The 17,139-nt window shown below is 51.2% G+C and overlaps 1 protein-coding gene across 5 annotated transcripts in view; it reads left to right on the top strand.

The window, feature by feature from the left end:
• The window catches only part of NF2 (NF2, moesin-ezrin-radixin like (MERLIN) tumor suppressor), an 85,573-nt gene that overhangs the window by 61,799 nt on the left and 6,635 nt on the right, over positions 1-17,139 (top strand). The window contains exons 9-17 of one of the 5 annotated variants that reach the window (XM_059893554.1): positions 52-126; positions 1,800-1,913; positions 4,477-4,599; positions 5,290-5,507; positions 6,706-6,811; positions 7,285-7,412; positions 9,152-9,317; positions 10,714-10,758; positions 12,851-13,185. In XM_059893554.1, coding sequence (XP_059749537.1) covers positions 52-126; positions 1,800-1,913; positions 4,477-4,599; positions 5,290-5,507; positions 6,706-6,811; positions 7,285-7,412; positions 9,152-9,317; positions 10,714-10,749 — 966 coding nt within the window. In that variant the 3' untranslated portion in view covers positions 10,750-10,758; positions 12,851-13,185. Of the gene's footprint in view, positions 1-51; positions 127-1,799; positions 1,914-4,476; positions 4,600-5,289; positions 5,508-6,705; positions 6,812-7,284; positions 7,413-9,151; positions 9,325-10,713; positions 10,842-12,850; positions 13,186-17,139 lie in introns of those variants that run through there. The other 4 variants (XM_059893553.1, XM_059893555.1, XM_059893556.1 and 1 more) reach the window with 4 other exon arrangements.

Raw genomic sequence — 17,139 nt, 5'->3', positions numbered from 1 at the left:
GCAATGTTCTAGGCTATCAAACTGAAACTGTTTTCTGCTTTTTCCTTTCAGTTTACTATTAAGCCATTGGATAAGAAAATTGATGTCTTCAAATTTAACTCCTCAAAGCTTCGTGTTAATAAGCTGGTAAGTTGAGATCCTGGTTTTTGTTACAGACTGTAGTTTTTCTGTGAAATTGAAAGCCCTTTTTGAACCAGTATCAGAGTGACATGTTGTGAGGTGTAGAATGATCACTCACTTGGTACGTGCTTCTCTGATCAGCCTTGAAAGATTTCTCTTTAGCTTAACCTAAAGAGTCAAACCTACATTTTGTGATGAGGAATTTCTAAAAGTTATTTTTATTGAAGTACTTCATATATATGAAAGGATATGTATAATGTATACGTGGGCTATAAAGAACAACAGAAATAAACAGCTACTTACCCACCACCAAGCTTTAAGAAATAGCACACTCCTAACACTGTGGAACCGCCCCCGCATTAGCACCTTGCTGTCCCCCCTCTCCCCGAGGGTGACCACCATTCTCAGCTGTGTGCTTAATATCCCCCTGCTTTTCATCAGAACTTTAGTTCGTATACGGCAAGTTATGTATGTTTTTGAAATTTATGTATGTGCTATCAACTGTGTTCTTCTGTCACATGCCTTTTTTACACATTATTTTTTGAGATTTATCTATGTTGATGCTCAAAGATATGGTCCTTTCATTTCACTGCTGTATAGTATTCCATTATATATTCTGTTAAAAAAAAATATATATATATATATATTTTTTTCTCCATTCTCCTGTTAATGGACAATTAAGTGCTTTCTGCGTCTTGTATCTGCCCGCTGGTACGCATGGGCAATCGCTTCCCTGGAGTCTAGAGAGTGTCTTCACATAGCCCTGCATGTGGTATATGTCCAAATTCAAGGTTATGTCACGTTGTTTTCCAAAGAAGGTGAATTAATGTACAGAATCAACAACACTGGGTGAGACTTCCTTTTGCCTTATATCCTATATCCTCAGCAATTGTGTTATTAGCCTTTAAAAATTTTTGCCAATCTTGTGCATTTAAAATGGTATCTCAGTGTCATATTAATTTGCATCTTTATATTTGCTAATGAGGTTGAATATCTTTTTGTATATTTATTGGCCAGTCTCATTGTCTCTTTTGTCAAACTTGTTTCTTGTCTTTTGGCTGTTTTTCTTCTGGATTGTTTGTTTTCTTTATTGGTTATCTCTTCTTCCAGTTTGTGTCTTATTTTTCCTTTTTTTTTAATGCCTTAACAAATTTTAATGTAGATAAACGTATACATCTTTTCCTTAACTATTTGTGCTTTTTGTGGCTTGCTTGACATCTTTCCTTATCCTGTGACCATCAAGATATTCTTCTATGTTCTCTTCTAAGAATTTCCAGGGCTTGATCTTTGCACTTAAGGCATTAATCCCTCTGGAGTCAAGTTTTGCATGTGGTGGAGGTGGGGGAATCCAACTTACTTTTTTCCCACGAATGACCTATCGTCCCAGCCCTGCCTGTTGAACACGCTTTGCCGTCATCTCCCCTGGTATGCAGAGCCACGCGCTGACTCCGCAGAGTGAAGGGCATCAGAAGACAAGCTAAATGGCGCCCCTTCCTCTCTGCACTGTGATTGTCTCCAGAGCTGAGGTCTGGAGGCCACAGGGAGGACGTTGGTTGTTTCCCTCCATACCTTCTCTCAGGTTCCCCACAAGAGCCCTTGGACCAAGATGCTGTAGCTGCTGTGCTGTCTCAGTGGAGTCAACGTGTGGGTATAACATTTCTCCTGCTTTCATTGCACAGATTCTCCAGCTGTGTATCGGGAACCACGACCTGTTCATGAGGAGGAGGAAGGCTGATTCTTTGGAAGTTCAGCAGATGAAAGCTCAGGCCAGGGAGGAGAAGGCCAGAAAGCAGGTGAGCAGGTGAACTGCCGCTGTCTCCTGGTGGTGGTCTTGGCCCGGAGGTAAGGAGTGGTCATGGGCTCACAGGAGTCCTTTGAGCATGGATCTGCCTACTCTTATTTTATTCCTGTTGGGTCTTTTTGGCTGATGAATAAATGATGGTGGGACGTCAGCTCTGGAAATGAGGAATAAACTCTAACAGCATATCTCAAAGACACATCCCTAGTTATTTCTCCAGTGAAGTGAGTGAAGTGTGATTAATGCACGTTGTGGGCAGAGATAGCCAAGCCCACATGTATCTACCCACCTATCCACCCATCCATCCATCCATCCATCGTCCATGCAGCTAAGCTTTCATTCTTTCTGCCTGCCTGTCTCCTGTGCCCAGACTTCTCCTTTTCTAATTAGATGGTGATGGAATGCAGGGCGGCATCTCTGCGCCCACTGCTGGAATTAGACTCCGGCCGCACTTCCCCATTGCAGGTCAGCCCAGGCGGCACATCGCCCACAGCGAGAGGTGCCAGGAGCATGTTATCAGCAGCCTGGACGATCTGCATCACTGTTTTCTACACTTAGACCTTTTTGACTCACCGCAATCCACACAGCTAATCTGAGCCCCGCTGCTGAGAATATCAGTTGTGGCTTTGGATGAACTACTAGACAGAGTAGCAGCAGCTGCAATCAGCTGCCCTTAGGACTTGCAGGCTTGGAGGGATAATAATTAGTCTGTGTGCAGCTCTCTAATTTGGGTCCTCCGATGAAGCTGGCTCCCGGCCCTGAGATTTAGAATGAAATGCCCAGTTTGATCCATTGTGCTCTCGGCTCCGTCTCTGTGCTCTCGGCTCCGTCTCTTTGCTCTCTGAGTTGGCGGGCCACAGATGTACTCTTCGGGATGCTTTGGGGTGGGGTGGGGGACAGTGGAATGGGTTTTGCTGGACAAAGAAGTGCTCCTGGGCCAGCATAGGGTCATAGTGGCAACTTCAAGAAGAGCCCTCTCTGACCTCTTTATCAGCAGAGGAAAGCTTAGAAGTGAGAGATCTGATCACGGCAAGGAGCGTGTAAGCCTCCAGGCTGTGCAGAGAGTAGCTTGAACACAACCCTGGACCTGCACTGCCTGTAGGATGGCAGATGCACATTCCTGGCATCTGGCAACCTCAGGTCAGGGGCTTCATGGCCCAGCAGTACAGACATTGACCTTGGAGCCAGATGTGAAACTTAGTATGTGACCCTAGTGGTTGACCTACCTTCCAGATCTCGGTTTTCTTATCTGTCAAGTGGAGCTAAGGATCTCTCTTCTGTGTCTCAGATCAGAGGACACACTGTACCTAAAGGTCTTTGTGAGCTGAAACTGTTTTGCAAACAGGAGGTCCCTTATGATTGGGGTGGAGGTCTCAGGGAGGGTGCAATGCTGAGAGCAGAAAGGAATTGTAGACTTTTTTCAAGTGGAGGATAATGGGGATCTAGTCATCCACCTAATGGGAATGGTAATATGATGGAAATTAGAGAACAAATCGGCCAAGCTTTTCATTGACCTGTAAGAGGAAAACTGGAGAAAAATTTACTGTATTTTATTGCTTGTCTTTGCATTATTCCTTTGAGGCCCAATGCATTTTTTTGACTTACTATTTAGAAAAAGCAGCAATCTTAAAAATCTTGTGTTTGGGAGAAGATTGAAGCAAGAAGTAAGTAATTAAATGTGCTTTAATTATTTAAGGAAGAAAATAGTGCAGTGGTCATTTCTGGCTCCTGCTTTCTGAACTCAGCTAGAGCCCTAGGATCACAGAGAATAGCACTTGTCCTCTGCTTGTTCCCCTTATTAAGCTCGGCATGTGGCCCAATTAATACAGTGATCCAGAAGGCAAGGGAGGCGGCAGCAGCTTAGTGCTGGTGCCGTAAGGATCAGGGATCAGGGCCGCATCCCCACTCCTCCCCCCGGGCTCCCTCCTGTCACAGGCCTGGCTCAGGAGTTGCTTCCGCTTGAGGCTGTGGGGGTCTGCGCCTGGCTGCTGCCGCCTCCCGCTGTGAAATACAATGTGTGAGCTATTGATGCATCACACGGATGATTCCATCTTCTCCAAGGGTCAGAGGCAAGAGTGGAGCTACTGTTGATGAGATTAGAGGTGTGGGAGGGGTCCGTGTGGGTAAGAAGCGGCACGGTGGCTCATGGTGGTGGAGAGGGGCACGTGGTCTATCTCTGGAGCTGCCCCTTGGGGAGAAGGAGCCTGCATTGTGTCCTGTCAGCTGCAGGGCAGAGCCACTGGAGTCTCAGGCACGTTGGCCAGGTAGCTGTTTCCGTACCCAGCGTGTACGGATGTACCCGTACATCCAGGTGGAGACTGGCTCCGTGTTCTGCTGTTTGTTCATTTACCACTAGATGATTTTTCAAGGAGCATGGCTTTCCACTCTACAGCTGGTTTAGAAGGATGGAGGGTGGTGGGCGAGGAGAACGACACTGGTACCTAAAGTCCAGGGAAGAAAAGGATCCCCAGAGGGGAGACCCTGGGCACTGGCCGTCCTCGGATCTGTGGCACAGCAGGTCATGGGCCCTGTGACCAGCGACCGCTCATTCCCCCCAGATGGAGAGGCAGCGCCTCGCTCGAGAGAAGCAGATGAGGGAGGAGGCTGAACGCACGAGGGACGAGCTGGAGAGGAGGCTGCTGCAGATGAAGGAAGAGGCGACGATGGCCAACGAAGCCCTGGTGACTTCCAAGGGGCTGGGTCCTGGGAGGCTACTCGGACTCCCTCTGGCTCTGGAGTTAGGCCCCCAAGGACCACGGATTAGCCACATTTACTTTGACATTTTGGCTTAAAAAAATTATTGTCTTTCTCTCCGCCTGTGTTTCCAGGAGCAGATTTAGATTGAGTTCAACCTCCAAGTGCAGGCAGACTCCACTCACCATGGGTCACCTTTCCCGCAGGGTGTCTCAGCCCTGGCCCGCCCCACCTCGCGGCCAGGTCATCCTCTGGTGGGGGCCATCCTGTGTGTTGAGGGCTGGTTGGCTGTGTCCCTGGCCTCTGCCCACTAGATTCCCCCATTTGTGACTATCAAAAATGTCTCTAGACATTGTGACATGTCCCCAGAGGGCACAGTCTCCCGTGCTTTTGAAGCAATTATTTAAAGAGAAAGAAGGACAGAGTTAAGTTGGGTTTCTCCCTCATAAAGTGTAGCCTCAGCTCAAGTGGGTCCCCATGGAGGGACCCTGAAGGGCCTTCTGAGAAGTTGAAGGGTGTGGCTTGGGGACACTCCGTGGCAGGGCCCCAAGGAATCCAAGACCTTGGTCCTTGCTGACCTGAGTGTCTGAGGCCTGATCGGGGCGGGATGACAGGCACAGGACTCCTGATGACAGGCACAGGACTCCTGTTCCCACTGACCACGCTCTTTTCTCCAGATGCGGTCCGAGGAGACAGCCGACCTGTTGGCCGAAAAGGCCCAAATCACTGAGGAGGAGGCGAAGCTCCTGGCACAGAAGGCGGCAGAGGCCGAACAGGAGATGCAGCGCATCAAGGCCACGGCCATCCGGACGGAGGAAGAGAAGCGCCTTATGGAGCAGAAGGTGCTGGAGGCCGAGGTGCTGGCACTGAAGATGGCTGAGGAGTCCGAGAGGAGGTCAGCATGGGGGCGGGGAGGCCCTGCGCTGGGGCAGAGCCTGCTGGCAGCTGCTGACCCGTCTCCCGGGCAGGGGCAGAGGCTCCTTCCCGCACAGGCCGGTGGGGCTGGAGCTGGACGGGCGCAGGAACGTAGTTCTCTTGTCCGGTGGACTCTGGTCGGGCTGTGCCTTTGCGATGAGCCCCCGTCTCTGTGATGCTTGTGTTTGCAGGAAAACCATCGAGCTTGTCCACAGGCTGCTGTTAGCTGAGGAGACATGAGGAGGCTCTTCTGACATTTACAGAACGTGCTTCCTTTCCCTTTTGGTTTGAGGGGCGTGTGGGGAGACAGCAGCTATTCACCTTTAACGCTTCCCTGAAGATGGGAGGGGAGGGCAGGGTGCCCTGGCTCACGACCAGGTCGAAGGATGGGACTGTAGTCTGTGCTTTTCAAAGACAATTGGAGGCTCTGGGCTGTGCTGGTTCCACAGCCGTCAGATAACCCTGGCTCATTCCTCGCGGCACTTGGTCTGTGGGTTTAGAACACCTGAATTTGGCTTTTCACTGCCAGGGTGCAGTCGCTACAGTTTCCTCTCCACTCTTTGCGTGTCATTCTGGGAATACGGTTCCGTGTTTCCCACCCTGCTCTAGGCTCCTTTCTTTCCATGTGCCGTCACTTCCCCGCGAGTGATGTGTGTTGGGCTGGGTCCCCTGGGTCCAGTGTCCTGACGAGGCACGAGGCCCTCAGCTATGTGCTTATCTTCCTGCCCGAGGAGGTTGTTTCACTTGGGGGTCCTGAAGAATCAGTTCTTTCACATCCTGCCCTTTGTGATCCAGTATGACACCTTTGCCCAGCCCACTCTCACCCAGAAAGAAGCAGAGGAAGCTTCTAGCCCCTCCCCCGATTTCCCTCCCCCTCCCCCAGTTGCAAAGGTTCATCCTTGACTCTTCTGGCCACCTGCTTCACTGCTCTCCCAGTTTTGATTTAAACTGGAAATCAGTTGAAATGAACAATACCTGGGAATGTTGTTCCTGCTTCGGAAGTCCTGATTTCATGTAAATCCTCCCCCACCCCCCCACCCCCGTGCTTGTTTGCCTGGTCTGGTGCCATCCTCAGGGTTAACCCAGCTCCCTCGTCTCCAGGGGTCAAGGGGGAAGAGGGGTCTCTTTCCTCCTCCTGTCATCTTCTGTGGAGCTGAGGGTCCCTTCTCTCCTTGCAGGGCCAAGGAGGCAGATCAGCTGAAGCAGGACCTGCAGGAAGCCCGCGAGGCAGAGCGAAGAGCCAAGCAGAAGCTCCTGGAAATCACCACCAAGCCCACGTACCCGGTGAGCCTGGGGCTGCCAGCCGCGCTGCTTCTCACCTCGTAGCGGTCCCTTCCCTCCCAGCCCTCCGGTTCCCCTGGTGGGGCCTTCAGGGCGACTGTTAAGCAAACACATGGTGGAGCGAATGGTGCAGAATGTTCTAGGGCCTTGAAAGAGAGATGGGATGTAGGGAGGTGACTTGGTTTAAGCAAAGTAACAGAGGTGGGAAGCAAAGTGGTCCAAGGGGTAATAAATGATACCATTGACGATCTTATAGGGCAGACGGTGGGAGAAGTAGATTGGGGCCATATTTTAGACGACCCTCTGATCTGGGAGGAGAAAGTCCTCAAAACAAATCTAACTGCCTCACCCTCTGCTTCAGGGGTGGGCACGCTGGGCCCAGAGCCTTTGTGGCCTCTGGAGGGGTGGGTGGTTGACGCAGCAGTGCCCTCTGTTCTTGTGGAACCGAACCTCCTAATCTGATTTCTCCTTCGTAGCCCATGAACCCACTCCCAGCCCCGCTGCCTCCTGACATACCAAGCTTCAACCTCATTGGTGACAGCCTGTCTTTCGACTTCAAGGATACTGACATGAAGCGGCTTTCCATGGAGATAGAGAAAGAAAAGTACGGAGCCCCCTCCCCTCCCCCGTGCCCCGCGTGGGCAGCCTGGCACTAACTCCTACAAAGGTTTGTTCTGTCCTCACCCACCGGGAGAGGAATTTCCTAATTGGAAATGAAGGGCGACAGACCAGCATTCATCTTCCAGGATAAAAATGACACTTGATTGGTGACCCGGAGTTTATAGTGGCTCCAGAGCTCACCTGAAGTCTAGGACTGGTTGTCAAGAGGTCTCCAAGCCAGTCAGACCGCTGTTCACGTGGTGGTCCGTGGTGGTCGTGTTCTAACCTGGTGATGCGACACGTTTCCTAGTTGTGTTCTCTGGCGGCTGAGCTCTGTGGCGGGTCCCATGTCTAGAACAAGGGCGAGAGAGAAGAAACTCAAGCTCAAGGCTGAGGAGGGCAAACGGCTGGGGCTACAGTCAGCTTGAACGGCCCTGCCGTGGGAGCCACACATTGAGCCCAGCGTGCCCTGAGCTGTCCTCCGCCTTCACTTTATGGTCGGGGACGTGGCTCTGAGATGGAAGGGAGCCCCACTGCAGAGGGCATCTAACTGAGGTCCCCTAATCAGAGCCGTCGGTAAATCGGCCATCTGTGCCATGGCTGGCCAGGGAAATGTCACAGTAGCTGCCAGGCACGGGGTGCCTGGGTGACAGGGTCCTTTATCTTTTATCTCATTTCATTCCCACCAACTGCCTTCAAAGGTAGGTTTAGTGTTCCCATTTATAAATGAGAACCCAGATTTAGAGCATTTAAGGAGCTCACCCAGCACCCCACAGCTGATGAGGGACAGATCCGGGGTGCAGCGCTTCGTCCGTCTGACTTTGCGGCCCATGCGCTTTCACCTTGTTTGGTGTCCTCAGGTAACCCTCTCCGTGTCCAGCATGGGCAGCCACAGGCCGGGCAGTAAGTCTCTCTGGGCTCGTGTCCTGAGGATAGAGGGACCCAGCGTCTCTGTCTGTGGCACCCGCAGTCCCCTCCACCCGTGGTGGAGTTTCCCTCTACCCTTCACTGTTTTCTAGGCGTGCTCAGCAGTACATGGTTGTGTGATCAGGGTACTGCTTTTTTACAGTTTATGTTTTCTTACTCATTACGTGTGCGCACCAGGCACCACCCGTGCGTGGGAATCACTGCAGAATGTCCCTTGTGTCTGTGATGCCCAGTTTGCCTGGCTGTGCCCATGTAGCTGGACACCCTGGGGATGGCTTCCTTCATAGATAACCATGTGTGCTTGCAGGTGGTGGTGGGCATCTTTCTATCCCTGGTGTTTGCTGAGTGAGCTTCGGTCATCTTTAGGAGATTATGTCCCAAAACAAGTAGGGATGTGGCCATGGCCTATCAGAAGAGGTCACTAGAATGGAATTACTTCTCCGAGAAGTGTTGAGACAAGATTGTTTTGGATGCCAGGAGGCTTGTTTCTTGTGTTGTTTTCTGTATAGAACTAAAAACTATCTGTTATCCATTACAACTGGTATGAGAGTTTACTGAGGCTTTCCTACACTTCCTTCTGTTTAATCCTGACCACAACCCTGTGATCGTTATCCCTATCTTATGGATGAGGAAACAGATGCAGAGCAGTTTAGTGACTGGCCCAAGCTCCCACGGCCCGCGAGTGGCCGAGCAGAGATGTGAACCCCAGGCTCAGACGCTGGGTCCCAGGCCAAGCAGCGTGTGGGTCTGGAGCCTCTCGGTCACGGTACCTCACTGTTTGCCAGACCCCCTGATACTCTGTCCTCTCTCTGGCAGGGTGGAGTATATGGAGAAGAGCAAGCACCTGCAGGAGCAGCTCAACGAACTCAAGACAGAGATCGAGGCCTTGAAACTCAAAGAGAGGGAGACGGCCTTGGATATTCTGCACAATGAGAACTCTGATCAGGGCGGCACCAGCAGCAAACACAATACCATTAAAAAGGTACCGAGTCTCTTGTCTTTTGCTGATTAGGACAGTCGTTAATGAAATGTGAGGTTGGCATCTGGTTTCCTCAGTAGCCGAGTCATTAGACTGTTGTCATTTTTTATATGTACTTAGTTGAGGAAATTTTTTGACTCATGCCAGAAAGGGAATTTAATCTGCCAATGACTGTGAACCCATTGGCTCGATGGAAGGGGAGCTTGTGTTAAAAGCTCTGATGAAATGAATCATGGTTAAAGGACAGGTTTTGATCCATCATTTAGCAGTAAAGCAGTTCTGTCTTTTAAGCCGAGGGGAGTTCTGCCCAGGGAGCTGCCTTACTTAATGAGAAAGCAAAATGAAAGGGAGGCTGTTGAGAATGGACTCTCCCTCTCGTCTTTTTGTGTTTTTAAATGGCAAAGACTGTAAAATTCCGTTCTTGATTTAGAAACCAAATTCTGAAGTTTTAACTTTTTTCAGACTTGAAAGGGAGTATCTAGAAGAACCTTAATGTTTTAAAAGATGAGACTTCATTTATGTTGCTAACAGTTTCATGTCTTTCTCTACGGATATTTTGAGCTTTCAGCATTTTGGAGGAAGTTAAATTCCATGCTAACTATCAGCCCAAGAGTGTACATCTCTTATGCTGGGCAAAGCGGAAAGGTCCTCTCCTGCCAGGTGATGTCAGCTCCTGTCTCTTCCCCCAGGACCAGGCTAACACCTGTAAAATGGGGGTCAGTAAGACAAGGCTCTTCATTGAGTTTAGATGGTGATAGTTAGATGTGTTTCACTTTGTACGCTTTAGCGTCGTCTTTAAATTGGTCTCCCGGTTTGAGAGCTGTTTGTTTTCAAGAGATCCGTATCTACCTGCCATCGTTGAGGGGTACAGTCGGGAGCCCTGAATCCTCCCTCTTGACTCCAGTTAGTATTGGCACCGAGTAGAGAATTCCTTTTAATAGGGTGACCTGGAGGGAGAGACCTTTCCACAGTCCACGTTCTTCTTTCCTCCAGCTTCTGTAACTTACCGGGTTTCCCTTCCAAACCAAATTCTGAAACAGTTAGCAAAGGGGAGCTGGAGTGAGGCCTCAGCCAGTGAGCAGAGAGGAAGAAGGATGACTGGGCCAGTGAGCCAGTCGGGCCTCACAGGAGCTGCCTCGGACCCCTCCCTGCCCCACTCCCTCCCCCGGCGCCGGGCGCAGGCTCATCTTTGCCACTGCTGCCGTGATCTGGACCCTCGACCACAGGGCCCTGGGGTGCTGAAAGCTGGGGAGACCTGTTTCCAAGCTATAAAAACACACAAATGAAGTCACTTGTCACAATTTCAGGCCTGTCTGAGCATTTTGCAAATGGCACATGTGGCATTGTTGATATCACAGGGTATGTTTTTGTTTTTCTTCATTTTATTTTGCTGGTTTAGCCTCAAGCCCAAGGCAGAAGACCTATCTGCATTTGAGCCCTCAAAGTAGGTTATTCCCAGGTACTCTGTATGTGGTGATGGGACTGCCCTCTGTGATACTAACCCCTGCATGAGCTTGCCTGTCTCTGTCCCCGGGCCGTGCCGAGCCCTCCTGAGGGCAGGTGGCGCCTGGGGACTGGCCGCAGCATGCTTCGAGTCTGAGAGCAGGCATCCGCCCTGTGGGGCCAGGACAGCCTCCAGGGTCCAGAAGGCTGCCTCGTTCTGAAGAGCATGTCCTGGGGCTGTAGGACCGGCCGTCCTTCACATCTTGTGTTGTTGTCGGGCTGGGGAAGGTCATGGCTTCTTGTCCGGTCAGGTCTGTCTAAAGTCCTTTGTCTTGGTGGCGTACTCCTTAGATAAATAACCCTAGCATGGAAACGGGGTCAATTTGGGTGTTCTTAAGACTGGTGCCTTTAACACGAGATCAAGACCTTTCATGTGGTGACAGCCTCTGAAGACCCGCAGTCATACCTGGTAGCTTCTGGTCGTGGGATGAAGGGGCTGCCCGTGTTCCCTCATCTTCCTCTAGAGCCTCCCTTTCTGTACACATCTATTCTCTTTTCAAGTACAGCAAACCAGTAGCACAGGGGTCTGATATGCAGTCAGGCTAAGCGGACTGTCTGTCCGCCGGCGCGCTAACGGCCACCTCTGCCTGGGCTTCTCCGCAGTCTGGGGCGCGGTCGCAGTCGCCGTGAACTCATGTCGGGACAGAGCAGTCCGGGCACCCAGCAGACGGGCAGTCAGTGCTCGTGGAGTGAATTAATTGAATAATTGCTGCTTTCCTTCTGCAACAGTTCATTATTCTCCCAACAGGCCTAGGCAGTGGAGAGAATTTATTACGTGCAATAATAACATCCTGCCTCTGCTCCTCGCCTGCTCCCCAGTAGTACCCCCGCCAGCGAGCCCACCGACACCTGACAGTCACATGGGATGTGTCCTTTGGTGTCCTCACCGTGCTTTCTGCTCCTAGAATAAAATAAGCCCATTGGAAGCTCTGTACCAAAAAGTGCGATCTGGCATAGGATAGATCCTATTTGTGGTTGCTATTAAAGTCCCAGATGGATCTCATTAGAAGATGGATTCGATCTGTCAGTGGTTCCAGGAACCCGTGGCGTGAACCACAATTTGTGTGTGACACTTTTGTTTAGCGGGCTCCTGTTTCTTCAGCTTTCATACCACACGCTGGCGCTGAACACGCCAGCACCAAGCGGCGCATGCTCCGCATCGGGCAAGTGTGAAGAGCACGGAGTGGGCCGGCCGGGTGGCACCTCTGCTCAAGGGATCACCCCGTGGCACCCAGAGGACCCCGGGGAGGCTCCACTGTGGCTTCCTGGACCCCGTGGCAAGCACCGGGGCACGCAGGAAGTCCCTTTTTGTTTTAGTCTATTCTGTCAGATATTCTCTGCATGTGACTGTCCTGTTCTACCTTGATATGATTTCATCTCTCTTCTTTCTGTAATGATTCAGAACGCTTAAATTCTTCAGAGACCCAGTTCTGACCGTCAGTTCCCACTGAGCTGTGATTATAGACAAATGACGTTTGATTTGTAGTCAAATGTGTACCGCTCCTAGGACATGCACAGAAGCCTTTTTTTTTTCTTTTTTTTTAGTGTCTTGTTGTGAACTTGTTTTCAAAGTATGCTGCCAAGCTCCAGTTAATCAAGAATTCTGATTAATCAAGGGTTAATAAAATGGAGTTGGCTCTTAATACAGCCGGACTTAGTATCACCAGATTAAATAGTGGCAGCTTTTGCTACATGTGAAGTTGGATGCACTTTCTACTTTCTAGACTTTGGTTGTCCCTGTGGCCAGTGACCAAGCCTGACAGCCAGTCACCTGCTGTGCTGGGACGGCTCTGGCCTTGTGCCTGCTGTGGTCTGGGCTGAAGTGAGCCTAGCTGACGAGAAATACCACGGCGGGCTTTGAAGTGTGGGCACCTAGAATGTCAAGGGCACAGCTCCATCTAGAAAGTCCAGGATGAGGAATGCAGACCAGTGGTGAACTGGAGAGTTTCCATTGTCCTGAAACTTGTCATTAATCTTGGTTCAAACCAGCCTGCATTGATTTTTGTTTTGTTTTTCATATCTTTTGATCATAGATTTCTTCAAGGAAAGACTGGTTCTCCTACCTCCCGCGATCCAGGTGTACTCCTCCCCCTTGCTGTCTGTCCTCTCCTGCCTCACCTCGAGGCCGGTGTCTGACCCTGACTCAGCAGGACCCTCCGGGGCTGGTGACGCTTAAGATAATTACAAGGGTTTACCCACGGGTTACCATGGGAATGCTGAGAGGCAGTCCAGTTTGCTTCACCGGGGTTGCTGCTGCTCTGCCACTTACTATCTCTAAAATTCTTACCTTCTGTTAAGGGTCAGTGTCCTCACCTGTAAAAAGGGAATAAAACAGTTCGTTCCCCCTCAGGATTGTTATGAGAATTTAGTGAGTTCACTGTAAGGACTCAGCAAGTGCTTAAAATTATATAAAGAAACAAATCTGCTTGTGAGCCTGGGCCGAACCACAGTTACGTGCACAACTTGTGACACGCGTGTCCAGTAAGTGTTTTAGTTTCCGTGTGTTTAGAGGTAGAAACTTTTAAAAAGCCAGAATGAACTCCGCTGACTGTACTGTCTGATTTGGACTTGCAAGGGTGTATTTTTCTCCTCCTGCTAATCTTAACTCCACATTTCAATTTTCTCCCAATCGATAATCAGTACAACTGGTTTGGCATTCGCATCTGAGTCCCGAGCGGTGCTAGTGATCAGAAGCTTGGGAACGTAGATTTGTGGCATTCTCGGGGGGAGTGACCGTGACATGTATTCCTGGACTCTGGGTCTTGTGAGCGAGGGCGTGGGGTCTGGCAGTGAGGCTGGGGGAGGGGGACACGGTGTCTTGGGCTTGAACCTCTTGCCTTCAGAGCCACTGCACTGATGAAGTGAGTGGTGGCCAGGTGTGACTTAGCTGGGCAGCACATTCTGGAGGTGACAACACGTTCGCACCCTTCATCCCCTCTCAAGGGACAGCTTCACTCCCCAATTCTGGGCTGGTCTGAGCGCCAGGAAACTTGTCTTTGTTTTTTGTGCCCATGGTCTCTGAAGAAGCAGAGGATTTCAAAGGCAGTTGACAAATGAGAAATCCTGGGGGTCATAGAGCTTAGAAAGCTTATTTTTTTCGTAAATGGTGTGAACCATCGAGGTCTAGCTGTGGTTTCCGCTGGTGGAGGAGCAGGAATGAGGAGCCTCGACATTTATCTGAAGCTCCAGGCGCCTCTCTCAGATCAGGAAGACATAAAAGTCCAATGTCATCTTCAATTTACACGGACTCCCTTTGGAGATGCAGGGCTGGCCCAGTCAAGTGGAGCACTTAAAACACCAGGGAAGTGATAAATCACAGGGCGAGGGTGAATATGCGTGAAAGGCGTCTCCCACAGTTAAAGCAACCAGCCAGGCCTCCCTTGTGACCTCCATCAGCATCGCCTGCCTGGACGGGGGCAGCTCCACAGGCTGCGCTGCCCGTGTGGTGAATACGTTCAGTACCACCAGACCCCGCTCAGGGACCCACATGGCTCTGCCTGCTTCGGAAACCCTGCGTGTCTGGTGGAGCGTCCCCTGCCTTGGCTCCCTGGCTCCAGAACTTTCCCTTTGTGAGAACAGGGCAGAGGTGGGGGGCGGGGTGGAGAAGAAAGGGGAGCAGGAGTGGAGTGGGGAGCAGGGGTCAGCAGAGGCACCGGGTGTGGATGCAGAACACAGCAGAGAGGGCACTGGCTCCGTGGGAAGCTCGGGGGAGGTGTCGCGGGCATGGGCTGGTCTCGGGGCACCCTCCTCCTGGACGTGACGCCTGGGCTCATCCCTGAAGGCCATTTCCACCTCACGCAGACTGAATGTCCACGCGCCTCTCAACTGTCGAGCGCTTCCAGTTTCCTTGCTTGTTCCTGGTAGCTCCCTAGGTAGAAGATTCTACCAGCCTCTTTGCCAAAAGACCACGATCCAGTCCCTCCCTTTGGTTGGTGGGCTTTACCTGGTCAAGCAGTTGCCCTTTGGGAGGCGTTGAGGAGCGTGCAAAACCTGCCTCTCCCTTCTAGGGTATTTTACCACCATTTGGAAGTGTCTGAGGACATTAGTGGGCCTTATTGGATGCAGTAAGACATCTCATTTGGTCCCTCAGCACTGAAGATACGTTTCAGTGCAACTTTCCTCCAGCACCTGATTTGTCACTGCAACAGCGAGAGGGAAGAGTTGGGATGCAAACTCATTCTGCGGGCTCGAGGTTCTATTCTTATGATCCTTGCTGTGATTTCCCTTCTGATATTGGCAATTTGAAATGACATCGGTCTATCTGCCCCATTCCCCGGAGGTGCTCGTGCAGTGCTCTGTGCCCATCAGTTAGCCTCCCCCTGCCCAGCGAGGTGAATCAGGCCGATTCGTCCATTTTCCAGGTGGAGGAATGAAGTGAGGCCCTGCCAGCATCACACGGGCAGCTTGAGACATGGGCAGATACCGGTTTCCAGACATCATTCTGCCACTTTAGGTCCCTAAAGGATTAATAAACCAAAGGCACCCTCTGGGTTTTCCCAGGCATATTTCTCTCTAGAGCAGATACAGTAGCTGATACCAAATTGGATTTGTTAATTGTGGTGGACTCGGCCCTTCATCCCACCTCTGCTTAGGGATAAGTGTGTGGACAGCTCTCTCCCCGTGCACATCACCAGATGGCATTTGGGTACAAGCTGTCAACTAGCAAGGCAGCAGAATAGCTTAATCTGACCAGTTTATAGCAGCCATCCCCCCTCACCGGCCCTGCCCCCTCAGCTTTGATTTGGAAGGAGAATGTTTATCACACCCCAAACCAGAGATTATGTTAGAATTTGCTGCTGCTGGATTTGGCTGTCACCTTCCTGCTCCTGGTGGAGAATCTGCCTGTCCTTTTGTATCTGCGCCCTCCCCCGCTCCTTCGTTCTCAATATGTAGTGGTGGAGAGGAAGTGTAACATGATTTTAGGGCTTGCATTTCAATTCCACTGCATTTTTATGGGACAAGCAGAGTCTCAGCGCCTAGAGTTATTAGGTTAGTATCTAAAATGGGTTCAGCGTTGTGGGTCTTTTTGTTTAAAATGAATTAGACACTCCCCCACCCCTTCTTCTCTTCTCCCCCCGGGATGAGTGGATTGAGGTGAGGCCCCCAGAGACTAGTTGGAGGAATCCTGGCGCTCTGATTAGTTTTCTTCTCCCAGCTTAATTGTAGAGCTTCTTCTCTCTCATCATTGATAGCCGAAGTGGCTCTGTGTCCCGCCCACCCCCTTTTGCTTTAGGAACAAGATTATCACAGTGCGGCCTTGTGAATCAATTTCTCTGTGCTGATGAAAGTGTAATTCATTCTTAATCAAACAGCCTTGCTGCTGCAGGCTCTGTGCCGGAATACATTTAGTTCTTCTCTCTTCACTTTGGGAAGCAATCCCCCTCAAAAGGACTTTTGGAGGAGAGCTGGAAGGAGGGAGCTGGCAGCCAGCCTGGGGCTGTGGTTTTCCAGCAGGGGGCACTCCTGGGAGTGAGGCCGGAGGCTTCGTAGCTGGAAGCTACAGAAGCAGGCCAGGAAGGATCGGCGAGCCTGGTGCTGGTCTCGGTGCTTCCAGGCTTGCTGTCTCTAGACCCTGGGGCCCTCTCTCAAGGGCAGGCCAGGTCCTCCTATCTAGATGGGCTGCCTGAAACCCTCGCCCAGTGAGTGGGAGCCCATGAGTCTGCATATTGTATGTATGCCCGGGTTTAGGAGAGGCTGCTGGGTACCAAGTCCTTCCCTAGGGTTGGGGGAGCCAGCCTCCTGTCTTTTTAAGGAGACAGAAGTGTCTCCCGAATCTGATTCATTAGCTGGCGGAGGTGTCTGTTCGGTGATACCGCACACAGCTCGGGTGGTGTGAAGAGGTCTCGCCCTGCCAGGAGGCTCCCCGTCCTGCCCTTGCACAGCCTGGTGGCCGTCACAGACAACGGGCAGTGTGATGGGGAGGTGGCTGTGGGGGAACTCTGCCAGGCTGTGTCTATCAAGGCTGGGCAGGAAGAAGGGGCCAGGCCACAGGTGGACCAGAGCCCCCCGAAGACGAAAACCACACCATACAGATATGCAGCCGAGAAAGAAAAGGAAGTTTGTCTCCTCAGAATGGAGCTGGATTAGTGACAGACTTGAACAGCCGGTTCAGTCAAGAGAGAACTTAATTCCTCCTGTATTATTCACACGGCGGATTTTAATCAGATGTGAGGAGACAGCTGCAAGAGAGAAGCGGGTCAGTCCCGTGCCTGGTGAGGAAACTTCATGTTCTTTTGTCATCTTCAGGGAACTGGTGAGAGGAACATGGGGTGCAGAGCTCCCGGAGGGGCTGGACGCGGCCGCCAGGACTCCCTGGCCGCCT

This window comes from Balaenoptera ricei, chromosome 14 (genome assembly GCF_028023285.1).
Source record: "Balaenoptera ricei isolate mBalRic1 chromosome 14, mBalRic1.hap2, whole genome shotgun sequence".
Classification (NCBI taxonomy): Eukaryota; Metazoa; Chordata; class Mammalia; order Artiodactyla; family Balaenopteridae; genus Balaenoptera; species Balaenoptera ricei.
Note: the sequence above shows the minus strand (reverse complement) of the source record. Positions and strands in the feature narration are given on the sequence as shown.